The following is a 22,850-nucleotide window of genomic DNA, read 5'->3' on the forward strand; positions in this document are numbered from 1 at the left end:
CGAAGGACTTGTGAATTAGAAAGCACCACAATGAAGCACCATTAAGCACAAGTGGAGGACAAGATTGTGCTTTGCTGTTTGATGTTTTTCCTAACTGTAGTTTCATAATTTTTCATGTTTAAATATTTGTTCTTTTATTGTCAGAGAACTATTTGTTCACTTTTTTGCTTCGACCCTTCACAAGTTGAGCAACTGAAACTTCTAAACCCATGAAGTCTTTTAATTTATGAAAAATTATACTCAAGGATTTGTGTTAGTCAATGAATATGCACAAATGAAGTCTTGACTTAGTAAACTCGTTGGCCTGCAAATTCAACCTGTGCCGCCTCTAACACATAGCAACATCAGTTTGCCTAAGGCTGGCAATCTAAGTGGAATAAATTACAGGAAGAAAGACACAGAGAAGAGGAATAACACGAGAGAGAGAGAGGATAAAATCAGAGGATAATTTAATTCATATTCTTTGCTTTTGCAATGTAAGGATTCCTGCACACCATGCCCACACAGCCTGTACTTGATAAAGAAAGACGAAGAGAATAGGGGAGGAAAGAAGCCACCTAATATGTCTGACCTCAACCATTATAGTCTGTGTTTAGAGCAATCCCTTATGCTTCATGATCATAATGCATTTGGACATGTTCGTATTTGATTGCATCTGACAGCTTTACAGTGATTACAGGATGCCGGGCCAGGCAGCAGGAAGGGAGCAGAATTTTAATAAAGCTTTGAATACTGTAAAGGAAGGGCTTTCTTCCTGCTGCCTATCTCCCTCTTACAGCTTTAAATCCACTGTGGTACTCTACTTTCATGTAAAAAAATGAAAATATTTATTATGAGAAGGGGAGAAAAATAGGAATGCCAAAGCCCGCAAAGCAAGCTGCACTGAAACAAAAACTTGAGGAACCAAAGGATATGGATGTTGAATCAACAAAGACCAGCCTGGCACCCTGCACGCATTCTTTCTAGTTTTCTTTGAGCAAGTGTGCCCAAGGCAGAGCTCTTTAAACTGATATTGCATTCAGCAGTGCTTTGACTCATATATAAAGTTATACTACCGGCAAAAGTTCAAGGTGTTTAGTGGAAGATTGCCATGTGAAGTGTCCTTCAGAAATACTTTAGTGTTCTGCGTGACCTGCAGCTCCACACTCAGCTTAACAGAGACGCCATGGTGTGAATTAAAATCAGACTTTCATGGGCTGCTTGTCTGACATTTGGGAAGAGGTGCACATTTTAGGAGAAAACTGTGTTTTGTGAGGAGAGGTGAGCGTCGCATCCGTCTTCTGAATAGCTTTGCAAAGTCAAACAAGTCAACTGAAAGAGGGAGGCTGAATAAGTGATTTTGATTCTCAGAACAGTGCATCTTCTGTGTTGTAGCATCGCAACACATTTCCTTTTTTTTATTTGTTGTTCCGCCTCAGAGGAAAGTTAAATCAAAGAAACTAAAACACAATTTCTTTCTTTCTGGTCAACATTATAGTAGTACAGTAGTAACTGGAATACAAAGCACTTTCGAAGCCTCTATAAGAACAGGCAGAATAATGTTGAAAGAAGAAAACTATGAATCAATACCTTTTAAATGCAGTTAGAAAAAGATGATTAATTGTGTAAGTCCGGCTAAAACTGGACATGTTAATCTGACTGAAGTCGAATTTCTCAAAGTAATGTGGTTTGGAGTCGATTTACTTGGCCTCTGAGCATGCTCAGTTCAGTAGGATACATGTCCTGGGAACCATACATACAGTAAACCTTTGTCAAGTATTATGGTAATCAATCCAAGTGTTAGAATAGTAGTGGTTGGTCTGACTGAGACCAAAACAGTTGTGTGGGTTATGTAACCAACAGGGCTAAAGAGGCAATATTGAAAACTAAATGGTGTCAAAAGTTGTTCTAAATCATTATGAGGAAAAAAGAGTTAAATTACAACCACTGAAACTGTTCAAATCAACGTTTGAAGAGATATCAACACGGTTCGATCCATGTTGAAACGCCTCTCTCCTTTTGTTTCTTTGATTATGTCCTCCAAACAGATAGCTCATGTTTCCGTGGTAACATAATTCCAAACATACACACACAGTTTCCAGCATTGCCTCCACACAGACCCATACTCTGTCAGTTGCAGTGCCTGTTTTTTTTTTTTTCAGCTCAGCACCTCCCAAAAAGAAAAATTCAACAAATTTGGATTAAAGGGTTTTCGTTTGCCCCGAGCCGGCCAGGCTAAAAGTTACAGTCTGACCGCTGCTAACCTGCTGTCATGACAAATTGGATAAAAGAACCGACGGCCAAACTCTATACGACTTAGCACAAGATCAAAAATGCAGGGTCAGAACAGCTAGCTCTACAGAAAATATGCTCTTAGATGTGAGCGTTCAGCTCAAGAATTTCAGATCTCCACCTTTACTTTGGGTTTAAAGCCCTTTAAGATGTTAACATCCTGTGACAACAAAGTGCTGTAATGTATTTCTACTGAGCAATCAGATTTTAGCAATACAAAGATCAGAGTCTGATGACACCTGTTGCATTAGAACTTCTTGTGGCATTTCTAATGAACAGCATGCATATTTCATTTTTAATCTTAAAGCCATCATGGAAGAGAAGTAACAGGTTAAAATAAATGCATTTTGAACATCTTCAACTCTGTGACAACTACCTAATCTCCAGCTGAGGATCTTGTAAAATGCATTATGATAAGTGGTCCCAAGTGCCTAAATGGTATTTATTCAGTTTTTATGTCGCGTCTTGACTGTGATTGCTGATGTGACGGTGACATTTCCTGCAAAGGATTAGTAAAGTATCCATCTCTCTATCTAGACCAATTTTTGAAGGTCTCGTCTTGGTTCCAAAAGCATTTTAACTCCGTCTTGTCTCGGTCTCAGACTGGGTGGACTCTGAATTCAAAACAAGACTGGTCAAGACCACCACTGATAAGCAACTTTTCCACAGCATGACTATGATTAGAAGGAAAAAGCTCCTTTCTAAAAGAAGGAATAACTTCACTTCATCCATAACTTTTAATTTTCATCCCCCGGTTACCGCCGCAACCTTCCTGGTGTTACGCTCTAAGTGAGCGACACGCCCGCTGCACACGGAATGATGATTTTTCTGATGAGATATGCTACGGGGAGTCTGTGCATAGTGCTTTATTTCTAAATGGATCCGATGCTCTATGTGTTCCCGTGTCTGACTTCCTGTCCTGTTAGACCTGCTACTTTCAGCTTCAACTGAAAGCACTTCAAAAAAAAAGACTTGGTGTGTATTTGGAGCGCAGCAGAGCAGAGTGATTCAAGGACAGTGGTTCGCAACTCGTCTAGCCTCAGGACACACCACCAAGTCCTCCGTGACAAATCACAACCCCAAATTTCTGATATTTTTTTGGACCAATCAGATTTGTTTACTGAAAAAAAAAAAAGAAACTGAACAAAACCAACATGTTTATAAAGCGCTTCACAGACTTTTTTTTCCAGACGTTTTTTTTTTCCAGGCACACACTGAAAATGGCTCCGCGACCCACCTCTGGGCCCCGACCCACCAGTTGAGAACCACTGCTCTAGGACACACCAGAGTTGGACTGCGGCACATGCTGTGGAAGCATGAGCATCGACTAAGACAGAATGAGCAACATGGTTGGGACACAGTACACACGGATGCTGTGGGTTCTGCAGGTTATAATTACCCCTGAAACACCGTGGCACATACTGTTAGCTCAATAAAATATGTGGGTGTCTAAACCTGTTGTCAATCAGGAGCTTAATTATGCCATGATGACTCGTTCTCCAATCATTAAATGCAGAAGGGTAAAAGAAAAAGCTGGAGGTTCGATTATTTGAGAAGTGTTGTTTCCGGAGTTACCTTCAATCTCACGTTTGTCATTAAATGTCTCCAGGGAAGCATTAATGTCACATCTGGCATTTACGAATACACCCACACTGCCGACACTTAAGTCATCCAATTACATTTTTAATCATGTGTTACATTTGTTCCATCTGAGGTCACATCCAGCACTGATCATTAAGCACAAACATTCGATGTAAAAAAGCAATACTTTAGATAAAAAAAAAACAAATGAAGATACTTAAAGATGGGAATATTTGTCCATATGCTGAGCACCTGTGTGAGGTTAACTGGGATAACTAATATGCTTTTGACAATTAGACACTGAGTCTCCAGGTCAGGCCCTAATTTGCACATATACTCTTTGTATTTTCCCTGTGAGATACACCTATTGTTGGACATATTACATTACATGTGGAAGCCTAAATATACAAATTAGGATAAATGATATATGGCCTTGAGCTTGCACAGCATCGGACAGGAGCTGGGGACCGAACCCTCGACCTTCCGGTTGAGAGACGACCGACTCTACCAACTGAGCCCTGGGGCAGGGGGCGAAGCTGCAGGACTCCTGTGTGACTGTAAGATGCAGTCCTAGTGTCTCTAATACATTCTAAGGCTCTTTGATTCAGTTCTTCTTTTCAGGATTCAGTCAAGCCGACACACAAAGAAGGGGAAGGACATGACCTCCAAGAAATTGAGAAGAGACGCCGTTAAAAGATACTCCATAACAATGCCAGCTTCACTTCTTTCTTTTTTTTCTTCTCCAAATACAACTTCTGCTCACATATATCGCCATCTTTTTTCAGGTCCAGTGAAACTCATCACTATAAATAAGTGATAACAACTTCCACGGAATATGAAGTCCATTTCATTATGTGTGGGCTTGTTATAATTTAAAATCATTAGTTAAGAGTTTTTTTGGGGAAAATCAAATACATGCCACCTATTGAGATGTAACCTATTTCAGCATCTGTAACTTGCACTAATTAAAAAGATACTTGAAGAACTCAGACACCGTTTGAAGAGCACGACTATCTTTGATGTTTAAAAAAAAAAAAAAAGAAAAAAAGTCTGATGGGGCCAGTGGAGAGATTGTGTTTATTTCTGAGAGCACTTTCCTTCCATCACAATCTGCATGGTAATGAATGTATAAAGAGACAGTTATGAAGCTACAGACAGATATCGCAGTTGTAATTATAATAGATCGCTTGTGATTACTTTGAAATTTCTCAGGGAAGGCAACAGGAGTGTTGTGCCAATTTTTTTTTTTGTGTGTGTGTGTGTGTGTGTGCAATCCGCCTGGCTCTGCCCCCAATTTACTCACATAATCACGCTCATACGAGAATAAAAGGCACGGGAAAAACATCCCCTCAAAGAGCCTTCAGCCTTTTCAAAGAACATTTTCAAAAGTGATTTGAAAGGCTACCTCCTGGTGCTTCATTGAAAGGAACGGCAACAATGACAGGTATCATTTATTTACGTCCACCAGAACCGGAACTTATAAAATCACTGAATGTGGCAGTGTTAAAGATATGTGCCATTATTTCCCACTATTCTCTCTTATTTTACTACTTTAATATTGTGAATACTGTTGGTGATATATGAGAATTGTTTTTCTACTGGAGATGCGGTTTTGTGTTGACATGGGCGCCCTCTACTGGTGCCCTGCAGACATGAGGGACGCACCCCCATGTATCGTTGTCGGTTTGCATTATCCTGTCCCGTGATAGGTTGTTGTTTGGTTTTCCTTTGAATTATATTACTAAAATTTGAGAGCTCCTAAATATAGCCTATACCACGTAGATAATAAGCACGGGTGAGCTACATAATAAAAGCTCACCATGTTATTATTCTGACTCGTAGCTTTCATCATGTGCCTAAGAGTTGTAGCGTTTTATCCAATTTCCAACACAAGCGGATTTTAGTAATTCTTTGCAGGGGTTTTTACACATGCACTCCTGAAAATGTCCAGCAGACTGCCTTTAAAATCTTCCTGAGTTGCCTGTTTGCGTCATAGACTGTAACTATGAATTGGCAAAGCCTCAGTGATGTCAACCATCTGTTAGTGCAGGGGGCTTTGGAGTCCCATCAATGGCTGTTGCAATGCTGGAAATGTTGTCTCGGTCTTACTTTCAGTCGACCTAACGACAAGCGAAGAGCTGGAGCTGAGGTGGGTTTTTAAAGCCTCTTGACGAACTGTTACACCGTGCCTGTCAGTCAATCAGGTCAGCTACAAACCAGGAATAACCATTATCCTTCCAAAGGGACGAGTTATCAAAACATTCAAATTCGATTAAAACACGAGCGAATCAGACCTCATCCATTCTTTGTACCAGGCTGCAAACGTTTTTGAATGGGTGTGTATGTGAAGTCTGTTGATTCTGCAGCCAGCCTCAAGTGGACACTTGAAGAACTGCAGGTTATTGCACTTGCGCGCCGGCTTCATTTTTCAACACAGGAGGTTGCTGCTCGGTCAGCACTTTCACCTCACAGTGGGAGACTTTCCTTTTAGGACAGGAGGGGGTCTCAGGAGGCAGGACATTAAGTAAAATAACACTGCAGAAATGGTGGACAAAGCATGCCAAGCCTGACGCTATGGTGTAGTTTGACATATTAATGATATCAACGAAAGAGAAGAACATACTGGTGAACAGAAAACAATTTAATTATGTGCACAACCATCACACAAGTGGGACATATGGTCACCCTAGGTGGAGCCCAAAGTGAATGTTTGAATGCTTGGTTCATCACACAATGCAGGACAGAGAACACAACCGCATGAAGAAGAATTCTTTTTTTGTGTGTTTTGTGTGTGACAGAAAGAAACAAAATCTGTAAAACTTGTCGGCTGCGTGTACTATCTGTCAAATGTTGCACTTCTCTCTCGCCACACTAAAAAAGCCCTGACTGCTGTAATCAGAACAGGGTTGAGCAACCTTGGCGGCAGATGATGGATGGAGGGAGTGTGGCCTTTTGAAAGGGTATATATCACATTAAACCAGGAGTAATGAGGAAAGCTCGAACACCCAGATGTTTGAATGATACAGAGCGTGAATCCATCTCCAATTCAAAGTGATGCACACACGTTAGAACGAGTTTGTGGCACAGATTTGGAGTGCGTTATCGATTTCAATTTTTGCTACATTATCGCAAAACAAGACACTCTTTCACACAATGTTAAGCAGAAACTCTACCCGGAGTGTGTAAAATAAACATAATGATGTTAAATGGATATGTTGTACCCACTGACCTTTTTGCTGACACCGTAGTTTTCAGACAAAGGCTTTGACTAATCTCTGGCTCAGATACATCGAGTATAGCTATTAATCTTCACCTCATTTCATGCCATACAAATAAATGACCTCTTCAAATGGGACACTGTGTCTCTCGAGTTCCACTTTGCAGCGTGAAAGCACTAGTTCAAAGCCGCAGCACGTTCTGTGGAAAAAGAGGAATACACAGGGAGGGAGAGCGAGCGAGGGAGGGAGAGGGAGAACAGGTACAGAGAGAGTATTCGCAAATCCCCGCCGTCGTTCGTTTCCTCAGTTATCGTTGACTGTGATAAGCTAGCCTGGCCTTATCTTAAACCCCTATAGGCCAAATAGTTCGTCCTGCGAGGAGAGGAGGAAATGAAAATGGGTTTCACCACGGAGTTGATTTTAACGGGCTGCAATCCTCCCAACAACCAGCTCAGTCATTATTATTATCAATTGCATTGCTCCTGTTTGCTAAAGGTACATCAGTTCAACTCTCTGGATCCTATCATGAAGCAAAGTTTTTTTTTAAAGTTGCTTCTGTTTTCTCTCTCTGAATTCAAAGAGGCTCAAAAATTCCTCAACTTCATTGGTAGATAGTTTGAGGAAGGAAAGAAGGAAGTGAATTGCAATATGCTTATGTTGTTCCTGAATATTTATTTTGTATGAACATTGGAGGCAAACATATTGGTTTTAACTCAAAGTTAATTTGGAAAGAAAATAGAACATTAAATCTAAAATATGTAAGAATAGAGACTGAATCACCTGAATGGGGGAGGACACTTAAACAGGCATTCTTGCTCTCTTTATGACTCCACCAGTTTCTCCTTCTTTTCAAAATTCCAGATGATCCGCATGTCCCTTCAACCTAATGCTAAGACTGCTTTTAAACAGTTCGGATTGAGTTTCATGATCACCTTACACAAACAATCCAGAGATCAAGAGAGCGCCAAAAACTATTTCCAGTTTTGGACATTTGTCATTGACTTTGGAATCCCTTGAAATGTTGTTTAGTGTAAGTCCAGTATTGCTAAAAGATGGTGTTGGATTTGAATTTAATCAGGATCATATTAGGAAAAATCCTCACCACCAGTTGCCTTACATTTTTAAAAAGATTGAATCAGCTGTTCGCAAACTTTGGAGCTTCTGACAAAGCAGCAACCTCCAGTGTTGAAAAATGAAAGCGACGCAGAAGTGCAAAATCCTGCAGTTTGACAATTTCAGTTTTTAGAGCATAAACTCAGCATTACTGTCACAGATTAAAACAATCCTATTTTTGCTATAAAAAGTGGTGTCTATAGCTGAGATCATTTCTGAGTTGTGAGAATGATCTCACCTCCTCTAATGGACACAAATGAAACGTTTGCAGGATGCAGAGAGGTCAAATTATCCAATACTTCAAATAAAAAGTCAAGTCAAGAATATGAATAAAAACATGGGGAGCAGAACTCCTCTTCTCTCCTTCCTCATTAATCTTCTCACAACCTCCTGATTTATCTTGTGACTCTTTGGCGGTAGTCCAAACCTTAAGATTGGCCCCCACAGTCCCTACAGAGTGTTTTATCTAACTGAATTTTAAGTGTCTACAGTGTGCTATGCCTTAAAGAGTAAAAACATTCAATTGCTACTTTTGCGTTAATGCATCACTAAACCTCATTATTTCCTTCTAAGTTGACTTTCATGCTGATCCCCATTTTGAAATTGACTCTGGGAGTAATCCCAGGACGAGACTGCAGAGGGCATTAAGCGGCTTGTTCTTCAAATCACGCCATGGTTCCTTGATTTAAAACCAAGAATTTCACTAAACAGCTTCAAGCCTCTATGTAGGCCGTTTAAACCTCATAGGCTCTCTTTTCACATCCCTGCAGCGTCTGCCCACTGGAAGGCTTCCAGAGATCTGGCCAATCAGAAGAAAGCAGGTACGCCTACAAGAGACAACGGCTGAAGAGAGGTCTTTTTGAACGACAATTCATGCAAAGCTACTCTATAGGTGTCAGAGACTGACTACATGAAAGGAGAACGAGTATAATATGGGCTCTTGAATAATAATTGGCTTAACTAACTTATTTTCACTTTTGATCATTTAAGTTTAGCTGAATATTTATCTGATAATGCTTATTAAAAGGTCACTTATTAGCCTCCTTTTCAACAAGTTTAAATAATTCTCAGAGCTCCCCAAAACATGTCTGTGAAGTTTCTCTGATCCTGTATTTGATCCTGCCTTTAAACCCCTCTCTTTCAGCCCTGCTCAGAACAGGCTGTTTCTGTGTCTGTACCTTTAAATATGTAAATGAGCTGTGTCTGACCACGCCCCCTCTCTGGAAGGGCTTGGGTGGCTCGGACTTTCTCGCTCCATGTCCGATTGTTTACGGTGAGAAGGCAGACTCAGAGGGCAGAACAAACACCTAGCTGTGGGAGAGTCACCCACCTGGGGGAGGGGTTACTGCCCTTTGTGATGTCATGAAGGGAGCACACATTTTCTGAAAAGTGGAGCAGGCAAAAGATGGAGAGGATGGACTTTTCTAATAACTGGGGGTTTAGTAGACAGACTAGAGACACATATTAGTGAAAAACATGGAAAGTGTATTTTGCAAAATATGTGACATTTAAAATTCTGAACATATGCTCTTTGTGTCTATTTTTTATTAGATTGGAGCATCCCTAACATTTCTAAAAAGAAACTGTGCCTATTTTCTGGCATGAAGCATTTATTTGGGCATAGGGGATTTTTCACAGTTAAATAATATTTATAAAGCAATCTTAATCCATGAAAAATAATGACATGTATTATTCAAATGCAATATGTTGAGAACACCACCAAATACATGTCAACACTCCTGCCTTCACCCTAGTGAACATGGCAGCCTTCCCTTGGCACTGTTTCCTGTGGACAGGTGGCTGAGCAGGAAGGCCCACATTGTGTTTGCGTTGGAAGCAACCGTTTGCTCTCCAGTGAATCGCCAGAACACTCTCACTGACAGCCACAAAAACACAAGACCCTCTATGATGTATTTCAAATGTAATCAGTAAGACGAGACAAACAGAGGAGAGGGGATAACTCAATGTGGAATTCTGACTCAATCATTGCTAAGGTAGCGTGAACGCTGTAACTCAAAGCGTTGCTTCTGGTAATCTATCTTCTCCCGTTACCGGAGCATTTATTAGGATTTAACAGAGATGCAGGCTACCAATGAAGAAGACCAGACAAGACAATAACACAGTCACTTCGAATCTCCTCTGTCCTCTTTTCTACAATAAGGAAGATGACTCTCAAACAGCAATGAACATTATTTATTCATTTAAGTGATGTCTGTACATCTTTTGAGGGAGCATTAATGTCTGAATTGTTTCCTTTAAATATAGATCTGAAGCACATAACTACACAGTATAAAGTAATGCTACAGAAGGAAGTCAGATGATCCAACCGGACAGACCAGCCGACGAAATGACACTGTCTGCTATGAATGTTTTTTTTAAGGGGAATAAAAGGGGAAACTAGAAACTAAATGAAAGTTTATTGTCATTTTACAGGTGTATAAACTAAATGATGTTGCACCGTCTGAGTGGAGCTCAAAATGTAGGATAAAAACATGGGGCGCTGGTGGAAAAGTGGTTGGTGCGTACAGAGGCTACGGTCCTACAGGCGAGCAAGCTGGGTTCCAATCCGACCTGTGGCTCCTTTCCCGCATGTCCGTCCTCACTCTCTCTCTCTCTCTCTCTCTCTCTCTCTCTCTCCCTGATTTCCAACTCTGTCCACTGTCCTATCTCTCCAACGAAGGCCCAAAAAGCCCAAAAATAAATATTAAAAAAAAAACAGTAAAATGTTAATTAGGTAAAATATGATCTGAAAATGTAAAATAGTAAATCCCATACAGACATAGATACACACACTACCTCCGACACACACACGCACACATACTATCCCAAACACACACACACACGCATCATGCCTACACTCACAAAAGAACAGGTATTCACAGAACAAACGTATTCTTGAGGTAGCAGTTAAGAACAGCATTACTGCACTTGTGACAGTAAGCCTCTCACAGTATTGCACTTGTTTAGATTAAAAGGTTTGCACTGCGATCGTCTATCTTGACATTCGAGCAGTGCTCAGCATGGTGACGGCTTCAGGGAGGAAACTGTTCTTGAGTCTATCGATGCGTGCTTTGATTGATCTGTAGTGCGGGGGGTCAAACAGGCGGTGGGCAAGGGTGAGGTGTGTCCTTGAGGATGCAGGATGTCTTGCGTATGGGCAACGGGAGGTGTAGATGTCATCCGGGGCAGGCAGATGTGTGTGTTTGTGATCGTCTGTGCTGCATTGATAACCGCTCTGTAGGGCCTTCCTGTCAGCAACAGAGCTGCTGCCGTAGTGCACCAGGATCCGGTGCGTCAGTGTGCTCTCAATGGAGCATTGGTAGAAATTAATCCGCAGCTGTTGTGTAAGATTGACCATCCTGAGAGTTCTAAGGAAGTAGAGCCGCTGTTGTGTAATGCCGTTTCCCTCCATTAACAACCACTGTTACACATTTATAATCTTTAGTGAATGAATAGTTCAGTGAAACAGCTCAACTAGAGAGAAACTGCAAAAACCTCTGAGGCCTGAGGCGTAAACCAATAGAATAAAATTGAGAACTTTAGTTTAAAAAAAAAAGAAAAAGTGAGTAATTAATCGAGCCAATTCAAGGAAGACTGTCTAATTTTGTGTCTCATTAGACTTCAAAAACAAGGAAGTGAAGAGACCAATACACTTCCTGCTATTTTAAACAGCGGCTGAGGAAATGTGCCTGAAGGTGGGAAGAACTACAATTTATTTAAGAGTTCCTTCAACAGCCTGTTTACCACCAGGAGCAACTTCAAGTTGCCAAAATCTCCGAGGGAATTGCGGTAGAAGAGAGCAGACAATGAACATCAGTGAGAGTGTAGCAGCGGGATGTTGAGAAGCAGCGCTGAGGGAGTTTGATCTAAAACACTAACCTCAACCCTCTTCAGAGCACCTGCAGACTCCCCTGGGGTTTAGGAAATCTGCTGTTGTTCACTCTGCCTGAAGTGGCTCTTATATCCAACATGATTGAACATGAGCTGCTTTCTTTTGATCAAGTTAACTCTACGGGTGGGCGGGTCCTGCATGGTGTGGTTGCCAGAATAAACTAATTGTCATTTTTGTATTTGAGTCCTATTGTTTTAAGACATTATATTGATGCACGGTGATGCTTTCCAGCAAAGTTAATCTATCAACTGATACACTCTTCTTTAAAAAACTTTTTTGTTGAGGTTTCGCCTGGAGAAAGTGCCTGAATCTAAAAAGTTTATGCATCTGGATACATAGAGTCCATAAATCTGACTTTCCACTTACGGTTCAAGGCAATAATATACCTGGAGTAAATAACTTATGGACGTGATATTTTGCAATTACTTCGCCGTCCTGTTTTCAAGCTCTGTGTCCCGAGTGCCCACAAGTATCTATAAAACACTAGTATGTCCTGATTTGCAGAAGTCCCTCTCTTTTACAGGATGCATTGATGACTGTAAGCATCACCTGTAATGAACCTAATTGCAGAATGGAAAAGTGCATCAATCACAAAGTAAATCAAAGGAGTTCAATTTTATTTTTCCCCATCCTCTAACTTCTCTCCAAACTGGTAATCAAACCTCAATTCTCAGTAAACACACATTTTGGATGTCCCCACAGCATCAAATATAGAAAGCTGTTGGTTCTGAGTTTGAATCATGTTTACTGATTCTTTGATCGGATGTTGCTCATTAAAATCAAAGAATCCAAAAGGCAAGCTAGCAAAAACCTTGTTTTTTTTTTTCAAACCAACTCAAAATTAGACTTAAAAGCAGACTATTCACTGATGCATTGAGATGTCAGAGAGCATATTCATTTTCACCATTTTAAATATGTATAAATATCAGTTTCTAAACTTATGTGGTATCCTATATATGGCAAAACTTTTTTTTTTCAGCAGCTCAAGTCACTCATCTACTTATTCAAATGAAACAGCCCAAAAGGGAAACATCAGCCTTGATTTGTCCCGTGGTGATGAGTGGAGAAAATGTTTGAGCATAGCTATGAAATTAAACATTACGCAAGAGTTTTTGAGTTTTTTTTCGAACTTTGCGTGACGTGGTCCTCTCGAGACAATATGGCAGTGGGCCTAGTTTCTTTAATAAAACAGCCCAAATGCATTTTTCATGAGCCAGCTCCAGGTGTGTGCACCCAAAAAACATCATCGCATCCCACCCCCCCAAAACAACACCACAGCACTGAACGAGAGCTGTTTATTTCCAAAACATATGAGCACAAGCGTCCTCACACAGCTGCTTCCCTCCTGTCTTTGTCAAGAGTCCTTTCTGGTCTGGATTTGGGAGCGAGTCCAAGAGAATTTCAATTTGGGGAAGATTTACAAGCTATTTACTTTTTAGGTTAGTTTTTCCTTTTAATATCATCACAATTAATCAACGCCGCATTGTGGTAATCTAGAGAGCCTCAAACACAACCTTGCAGCTGACAAAACCCTCTCAGGGGATTCTGTGATAATGCAGAGTAATAAGTACTAAGAGCTCACTAATCACTTGGCCACATGATAAGACTATTAATCTTGCTGCCCATGCAGCTCGGCTCCGACGGATCGCTGCCTTTTTGCCAGAGAAGGAAATATTAAAAAAGCTCTAATGCAGCAGACGCTCGCAGACGCCATAAAGCATCCTTGCAGCGATCCATAGATGTCAGGAACCCTGTCCATCTATTTCCTGAAGCCCAGACAACATCCGCCCCCTTAATGACGAAGGATATGATTCATGACACAATCTCCGCTAATTCGTTCTCATGCCGATACCTCAGACTGTGTTGCTGTCACCACAAATCATCATTTTTTTCCAGCGCTAATCACCATAATTCAGCTGACCACCTGATCGGTAGACTCCCCTGAGGGCTTTGGAAAGGCAGAAGAACGTGACGTACAGCCTGCTGATAGCAACATGTCCGCATGAAATGCATCATGATTCTGTCGAGGAAAGTGCCAGAAATCTTGTGAACACTGGCAGCGAGGAACCTTTTCAGCATGACAGCACAGGGCAAATAATCCAGCCTGCCTACTAAATAACCATGAACAGGCTTTTTCAGAGAGCATATTGGCCAGTGTGTGTGCACAAATGTGATGTTTCATTTTCTCCCTCACAGCATTTTGATGTCACAATAAAAAATGGAAGCAGGGTAAAACAAATGCGCTGCAAAAAAACAATCCTTTGCAGTTGAAGCTGTCACACTGACAAGGATCAAATCCCTTCATCCCGTACGTGTTGAAATGCCCTTGGAATGACCTTGTCCTAAATTACATCAGATGTACATTTGCAAGATAATTCAATCCAAGCAGATGTGAGTTCATTCCCTTCTTATCTCGTTCCTATCATTTAATTCAGCTTCAACTGATTTGCAGACTACGGTGCATTTCTTAAGACTCAGAGAATAATGTAACATCAGGTAAGGATATGTTCAAATGTTATATGTTCATGTTTTTAATGCACATCTTTGAATGAGAAACAACTGAGTGGTAATAGGTTAACCAGAAATACCTGGCAATGATGGAAACAGGCAGTAGTTAACATCCAAGAATGATGCTTACGACACAAGATTCAAATTGCAAAATCTCTATACAGAATAATTTCCTCCAAATCAACTTTTACACTGTAATTGGTTAACGGTATTAAAAGCTAAGTTTATCTGGGTCAACGGTTGGCCTCGCTGTTAGGCCACCCATAGGTACAGAGTCCTCCAAGCGGATACCATCTGTCTCTATCCACTGTCCTGTTAATAAAAAGGCATATCTAATTTGTTTGAGCAGACGCCCTTTAAGTGCACATGCATCAGCACATTTGATTTGACTTAATTTTCCTTTGATAACGGGGAATTTAAATTGTTTCCTCAAGATTTTGAATGATTAACTTGTTATCTCTGGATTACAACCAACGCTGGTTTTCTAATGATAATAACTTCATGTCAGCCATTTTCTTGAGATCTCTACAAATAAACTGGTTATCACTCCAAAAACCAGCACTGTCATCTCGAGATAATGAGATAAATAAGTTGGGATCTTGAGGACATTTTTTACATTTTATTTCACACACAATTTACAAATACAAGACACATAAAGAAAACATGTGTGGGTGCAATGGAAGCCTATAAATGTATTTTATTTACTCTTTATTACGGTAAATCAAAGTTAATAGTTTTATAATTGTTAAGGTAAAGCAGAATGTATGGATGTATGTCAGCTGAGTGTTAGGGCTTGACTTAAAAATGTAACAGATTAAGAGCTTTACAGTAATAGAAAGCTCAATTATTGTATTAAATGTAAGTCTGACTCCTTCAAGTGCTGACCACTCCAAGTTGTTATTTCATACAAAATAATCATTTCAATCATGCTTATAATTAAAATACCAGTAATTATAGTCCCCAGTGTTTGGGCAGCTGTGATTGTATTCATTATTTATGCTTGCTAAAACTCTTTTCTGATTCACCAGTATTACTCTGTCTGAACATGTCTGGTTAGTATTCTTGCTAACAGTCAGAGTTGTTGAGTTTGTTCAGGATTGGTGGAGCTCCGTTTCCTGATTTCTCAAAATGATGTGAAAAAAACACTGCAATGTTCTCAAATTCTCAAAAAAAGTTGGGCCATTTTTTTTTTTTTTTTTGTGTTTGTTCAACACAATAAAATAATTATATTGTCATAATACTCTGTTAAATGACCACAGAGACTTTTGTCATGAACAAGACGAGACAGCGGATAGAGTCAGAAATAAAGGAGAGAGAGATTGGGGAATGATATGCGGGAAAGGAGCCACAGGTCGGATTTGAACCTGGGTCGCCCGCTTGGAGAACTACACCCCCATACAAGTGACGTGCGCACTAACCACCGCCCCTCTGTGTGGTCTTTATTTGGATGCAGCAAACATTTCAGAAAACAACCCTGCAGACTGTTTGATGTGGCTTGTGGGAGATGTGTCATTCATATGAGAAGTAAAATAACTGCGTCTCCCCTTCCTGCAGTCTTTACAGTACTAACCTGTATATCTTGTATCTGGTGGAGAAGCCTTGCCGGTTCTTCTCCACAAAGTCGATGTACTCTGGGGAGTGGTGGAACGGCCCTTTATCCGACAGGAGCCAGTCCAAGGGGCCCCCGGCCTTGTCATTGGGGAGGCTGGTTGTTGCCGCTGCAGCTGCCGTAACCACAGACCGTAAACACACCCAGCAGTGAAGGCTGAGGCTGATGACGCCCCATAGAGCCATCAGAGATGGAGGGCGCGAGGAGGGGGTGAGGGGTGGCGATGGTGAAGGTGGGGGTGTTCAGCAGTGAAAGCCACTCTTTATTAGCTGGCTCCTCCACTGGGATGACCGGGGGACCTGCATCACCTCAACGCCCCCCGAACACCTGAAGGAGAGCGCAAACACAGACATAAGGATACAAACAAACACCCACAACCAGCATAAAGACAGCGAGGGAGGCGACCATAAAGCCGACAATACTTCAAACTTTAACAGCTCCGTGTGGCAGACAGACAAAGATGCTTGTATTCTCCAGTGTTTGAAGAGATTTCATTACACAGATGGATCATTTCAACACGATCCCTTTGTGTTGGAATGATTCTTACATTAATCACTCGTGAATTGAAGGGAAGTTAATTGATCATGGAGATCATTTATCAAAGAAAGATGGCAAACATTCTCCAGCTGCAGCTCCTTAAATATGAAGATCTTCTGCTTTTCTCAATTTTGTTCAACATGTTAGTAAAGAGAAAACATTCAGGCTTGGGTTGTATTTAAAAAGGGAACTTCATCTTGATTAATCACAGTTTTAATCAGAAAAAGAAACTTGTGGGAGACCGAAGGTTAACCACAAAATAAATTAACTTTTTACAAAATGAAAAGTAAATGAAAATCTTGAAAAACAGGTCCATAATGTTTGACGCCACGGGGTGGATATTACTTTTGACTCATCAACTGAGCCGTCTAGCCATCTTTATTTCAAGTGAAATTAGCCATTCCAAGGTGTGGCGATGTCATTATTTTTCTGTCACTCTGACTACAAGGGGACACCTCTGTCTGTGTGGTGGCTTAACTATGGTGTGCCTTAAGGGACAAAAAAAGTATGTGATCAATATGATTAAAAAAATAATGCAATAATCTAGGACCTTAATCGCATTGCCATCAACGTGTAAACACTGACAGTCCTTAATCTAAGGCTATTATTCACACCTTCAGTATGTTTTTTTTTTTACTTTTGCATACGTCACATTACTGGAATTTCCTATTACCAGGCGTGCCAGCACTGGACTAGTCATTGGGATGAAACTGGGGTTTAGTGTCTTGATCAAAGACACTTCATTATGTGACAAGAAGAGCCAGAGAGCCCGAGCCACTGAGCCCCAGACTGATGGACAGCCTCACTGCTGTTTGAGCCACACAGCTCCAAAAGCTCTGATTGGGTAAAACTTCACAGATTGTGCACTTAGCATCGCTCCAGATCTATCCACATTCACTGGCAATAAATCAGAGAGAAATATTGGATTTTTTTACTTTATGTAGAACAGGATAACACCAATACCAACTGAACAGAATTCAGCCTATATGTTTGATTCCCTGATGCATGCCCTGAGGCTCAAGAAACTCAGGATGCTGAAATATGAATCCATTTGACAGACTATTTATAGAGTTAATGAAAATAGGTTTATTATCCACTCTAAATGTAATGCTGCTTTTAGCTGGTTATGAAGTAGACCTCTATAGGACTTACAAAAACAAATGAGACCATCAGAGATTATCTTTATCATTCCTTAATTGTTTTTTATATTGGTGCTTTTATACATGCACAAAAGTCCTGAAAACTAACAGTGTTTTTTTGGGGCGAGATGCATTCAACCTTATTGCAAACAGCCACATTTTTTATTGCAACCTTTGCTTGAATTTTCCTGCATGTCCCTTAGTAAATGTGTGAATCAGTGTGAGCGAATGCAGCAGGAAATATTCTAGAAAATTTCTCCATGAAGGTGTGGGAGGGTCTGATGACATTTAGATCCTGCAATCGGCACACAACCAATCATTCATTATTTGTAAAGCGCCAATTCATAACATATGTGTTATCTCGAGAAGCTTTACAAAAGAGCATATGGGATAATATGCAGGGAGGATTTCTCCTTTGTATTCCTGGCGTTAACCGTAGACTGTATACTGCGTGCAATCTTTCATGCATGTAATTAAACTGCTTTATTATGTTTTCCGTTTGCCAGTTTTTTTTTTTTTCTTTGTTGATATTTTGAATATGTCAAACTACACGTAGCGAGGAATGGTCACCATAGTGTCGGACTCTGTTTGCTGGACGAGATCAGCAAAGAGCAAAGAGTGTCCAGCTTTGTCCACAGGGTTTTTTTTAAAAATCAACACAACCCAAAACTTATGTCACAGGAGGATTAATTTTAGACATAAAATACAAAACCCTTAAAATACTAAATACTAAAGTACACAGGAAAAATAAATCATATCATTGTTGGGACTACTAAATTGTGTGTTACAGAGCAGGATGCACATTCTAAACGAGGGCAACGTTTCAGCTTTGATTTGTTGTAGTAATCCCAGGGTAAGTCTGCAGAGGGCGCTAAACAGTTTGTTCTGCAAATCACCAGATAGTAACTGATATGAAACCAAGACTTTCAAGAGATAGCTTCAAGCCTCCACATTCACCCTTTAAACCTCATAGGCTCTCTTCTCCCAATACTGGAGAGCAGCCCTCCACTGGCAGCCCTACAGTGTTCTGCCCTCGGAAGGCTGGCCAATCAGAATAAAGTGGGCACATGGGGAAAGGGTTCTTAAAGAGACGGCGGCTGAAACAAACCGTTTTAGGCTGAAGTGAGGGGTTTTCACTGACACCAGTATACAGTAAGATACTGTAAATAAAATAAATAAGGAGTTTTTTGTATTGCAAATCATGCAAATCTACTCGATATGTTTCACAGATTGACAACATGAAAGGTGAAAATAAAATATGAGCTATTACATAATAACAAAATTACATAATAACAAAAGTAATATTAAGTCGCAGTTCTACACTATTAAAAATTCAAACTTTCCAAGGTCTGTTGGGAATAAATATCACAATGAAATAAAAGAAAGTCGCAGCACATCACAGGTGATGTGCTGTGAATCGGTCTTCCTTCAGAAAGAGGACAATCAAGCTCTCTTTTTTTGTACAGCTTAGAAATTCACATTAGTTTTGAGTCATTGCGTCTTGCGAGCTCGGGTTTTTCTACACCAGACGAGAAGTTAATTTCTGTTAAATGGGAAAAGTTTAGCAGAGACGATAAGTAATGCTCACTTTGTGATTTTCAAAGATATGCTCATACAAAAGTCTAGACTAATAATTACTGCTCCTTTACTGTTCAAATAGTTGATGGATGATTTTTACAGCAAGGTATTTGCTGTGAAGGACTGCTGTGAATTAAACCTTTAACTGTGTAATGAATTGCTGTGTCACTTTACAGTTACATTGCGGATTCATTTAAGAACAGTACTAACAGGCAAACCCAGAGAGAATAACACTCACGCACTTAGACAGAAAAAAGAAAAAACTTGGTAGCTGCGTTTTATCAGAAGACATGCTGTTCAGACTGTTGTCCAGAGCTCACATTAGTCTCCATCATCATCTCAAGCTCTGTCAATCATCTCCCCTGCAGTGACACAATCCTTTGCTGTGTGTGTGTTGGTGTTACGGTATTGGGAAGGGGGGGGGGGGCGAGTTTGAGTCCCATTACAGTATTCTGATGACAATCTGTCAAGTTAACTCAGCCATACGGCTCTGTGTGTGTGTATGTAGGTGTGTAGGTGTGTTTGCACGTGTGTGTGGGTTTCAACAATCACGACTCTCAGACAAAGCAGCAGGAAGCATGTGGAGAGTGCACAACAGCTGGAGGTGGGTATGAACAGCAGCAACACACAAATAAAAATTGATTTTTTGTTATACTGTTTTTTTGTTCATTTACAGAAAAAGTTAGAGGAAAATGTAGATTGTTGAAAGTCTAAGCTCCAGGGAAATCTGAGCCTCAGTAGTTTTGATGAGTTGATTTGGCAATTCATTTCAGTCTGACGTTGCTGACACTGCTCGTCTGACCCCAATGTGTGAAAGAGTATCTGTTCATGCATTTAAATGTTTTTCTGTTATTTAGTAGATTCAATCTTCACTCTATTTTTTCAATTAGTGGACAAAAAACAAGAACAAATCAATGCAGCCTAGTGAAAACTTTTATATTTTTATTATTCTAGGCTTTTATCACCTACATTAGTGCACAACTTGACTGGAAGATGGGGAGAGGGCTTGTTACGCTAGCACATGTCTTAATGTTAAGATAGCCTCGAGCAGAGATAAAGATTCAGTAGCTGAGGTCTGGTATGCTCATTTCCAAATGTAAAAAAATCACTTGAATGATGACACAAAACAACATTTCCCACCATTGTTCACACTCGACTCTAGCTTAAAGATCCCTTCAAGTTGTTCATTTTGATGCCTTAGTGGACATATTGTTGTCAATTATGTTTTTAAGCTTTGATAGTTTGTTGAATTTGACCTTTTTTTATGCAGCAATGTGGTGTGACCACAAAGTATTTAAATTGTAGTTTGATCCAAGAAGCTTTCTGAACATGTATTTATTAAATGTAGAAAGTATTTAACACATAGGCAGAGCATGATGTCAGAAATGGAGAGAGAGGGACGAGTAAAAAGATATTTAAAAAGTATATAGGAGTGTGGTGAAAGAGGGAGAGGCCGGACGTGCTTGTTTAAATATCTTTTGGGAACAAGTCTGTTATGGAGGATTTAGAAATATGAGGGATAGATAAATCCAGCAGATGGCAGTAATGCAACTTTGTGGATGCCAGCTGCCAATAAAACCCAAAGAAGAAGAAGAACAAGCAGCCTTCTGATTCAAAATGGCGTTGGATGCTGCTCAAAGATTTCTGGACTATGTAGACATAACAGGGTAAGAGTATGATGTCTAACTTAGGGAAGGACTTGGGAAAACTCAGACAATACTGTCTGCACTATAGAAAGGGAGATGTCACAAACGGGGAGCACTTTCCAGTTGTTGGCGGTAATGCAAAACCTTGGATGCAAACCACCGTTAAAAACCAACAGCAGAAGAAGAACACGTAGCCTGCTTTCTGCCGCATGCAGACCCCTTTAATGTGAAGATTTGTACTGAAAGCATCTTTGGCTCCTAATTCTAAGTAAAGAGAAAAGTGGAGCTCTCAACCAGGTTCCTGGAGTGTTGGTTTTATTTGGTACTCTGTACTCCGAAAAAATTCTCCACCCTAACGAGTGTTGAAGAAGAAGCATTTAAATTATAACACTGGGAAACCAAAAAACCTCTTGTTCCTACTCCAAAACACAAATGGACATGCTTCAGAATTTGTTCTTTTGTGCTGATATTTTGCACCGAAAATGTCAGCCAAAAGCTTCAAGATTTTCCTTAGGGATTAATACAGTTCTATCTTAGCTCATCTTCTCTCACGTAATGCACATAAAAGGCTGAATGGATCAAACTCTGTAGAGACAGCTAGAAGAGATGGAGCTATTGTAGAGGTTAGAGGATTTGTATTTTAAAGTAATTCCCACTCATAGCACCCAGCTGCTGTACCATTTCCACTGCTTGCTTTTTTTTTTTACCAACTTGACCTTTATTCCAGTTTTTTTAACTTACAATTACAAAACACAGGTTTTAAAGTACTTTGGTGCAATCTTTCTGTACGGAAACAATGTTGGAGTTGTATTGGACTGACACTATATTAAGAGTTCTTTAAGTCTGACTTTCCTGTTGGGTTTAGGCGTTGTCATCTCGATTTCTTCTCAATTCTTGAGATGCTACATGTGGCTGAAAGAATCCTGATGTCAATGTGAATCTTGTTGACATTTTGTTACCATGAATTTGCAGCCATTTGACTATAGCCATGTGCAAAACTCTTTAAATGTAAAAAAAAATAAAGAAAGAAATCTGCTGCTATAATGTCAATGCAACATGTATGGAGTTTTTAGTTTAGTCCCTATATTACCTAAATACCCATCTGTTTCAGATCAAAGTCTAAGTTTGCAGATAAAGAAATATTTATCAAACTTTATACCATTTAAAGCATCATGTGTAGGCAGTGATTTGGTACAACTGTGATCAGCATCTAAGAGTAACAAGAGGGCATGAATAGAGTTATACTGAAATGGTGCAAAATCTCCCAATGTCTTGTCTAACTTTCTTTTGTTGTTCATGCAGTCAAACCGCCAACGAGTCCTTCAGCAATCTCTGCTCTCGCTCCAGCAGCGTTGAATTCTTTATTGGCACAGAGACAGAGGACCGCTGTCTTCCCATCTTTTCTGTTATCTTCTGCCATGCTTGCACATCAAACTTTCCTCTTTCATCCTTCCAGAGGGCCACACAGCGTACTGAGTTACACTGTGGTGTCAGAGTTTGTCAGAACACACACAAAGTTGTGTCTTACTGTCGTTTAGAGTCAGGTTTGAAAATAAGTTGTGATAAAATGCAACACATTCTCACTCATCACGCTTCAGACATGGCAGCCTGGCCAGCTGTGGCCAACTCAAAATATGACAGTAAAGGTGCCATAATGCTCTGCAGTCAAGGAAGCTAACAGAAATATGATAAGTGTCTAACATTCAGTTAAAATAAAAGCAATTCAATTAGGGTGCACTGTAGACCGTTGGACCACTT

At 40.2% G+C, this 22,850-nt stretch overlaps 1 protein-coding gene across 1 annotated transcript in view; it reads right to left on the minus strand.

Annotated features, from left to right (window-relative positions):
• Positions 1-22,850, minus strand: part of LOC109986579 (BMP/retinoic acid-inducible neural-specific protein 3) — a 63,635-nt gene that overhangs the window by 22,559 nt on the left and 18,226 nt on the right. The window contains exon 2 of the mRNA XM_020637291.3: positions 16,154-16,519. Within this exon, the coding sequence (XP_020492947.1) occupies positions 16,154-16,377 (224 nt within the window). The 5' untranslated portion in view covers positions 16,378-16,519. The remainder of the gene's footprint in view (positions 1-16,153; positions 16,520-22,850) is intronic.

This window comes from Labrus bergylta, chromosome 6 (assembly GCF_963930695.1).
Source record: "Labrus bergylta chromosome 6, fLabBer1.1, whole genome shotgun sequence".
Lineage (NCBI taxonomy): Eukaryota > Metazoa > Chordata > Actinopteri > Labriformes > Labridae > Labrus > Labrus bergylta.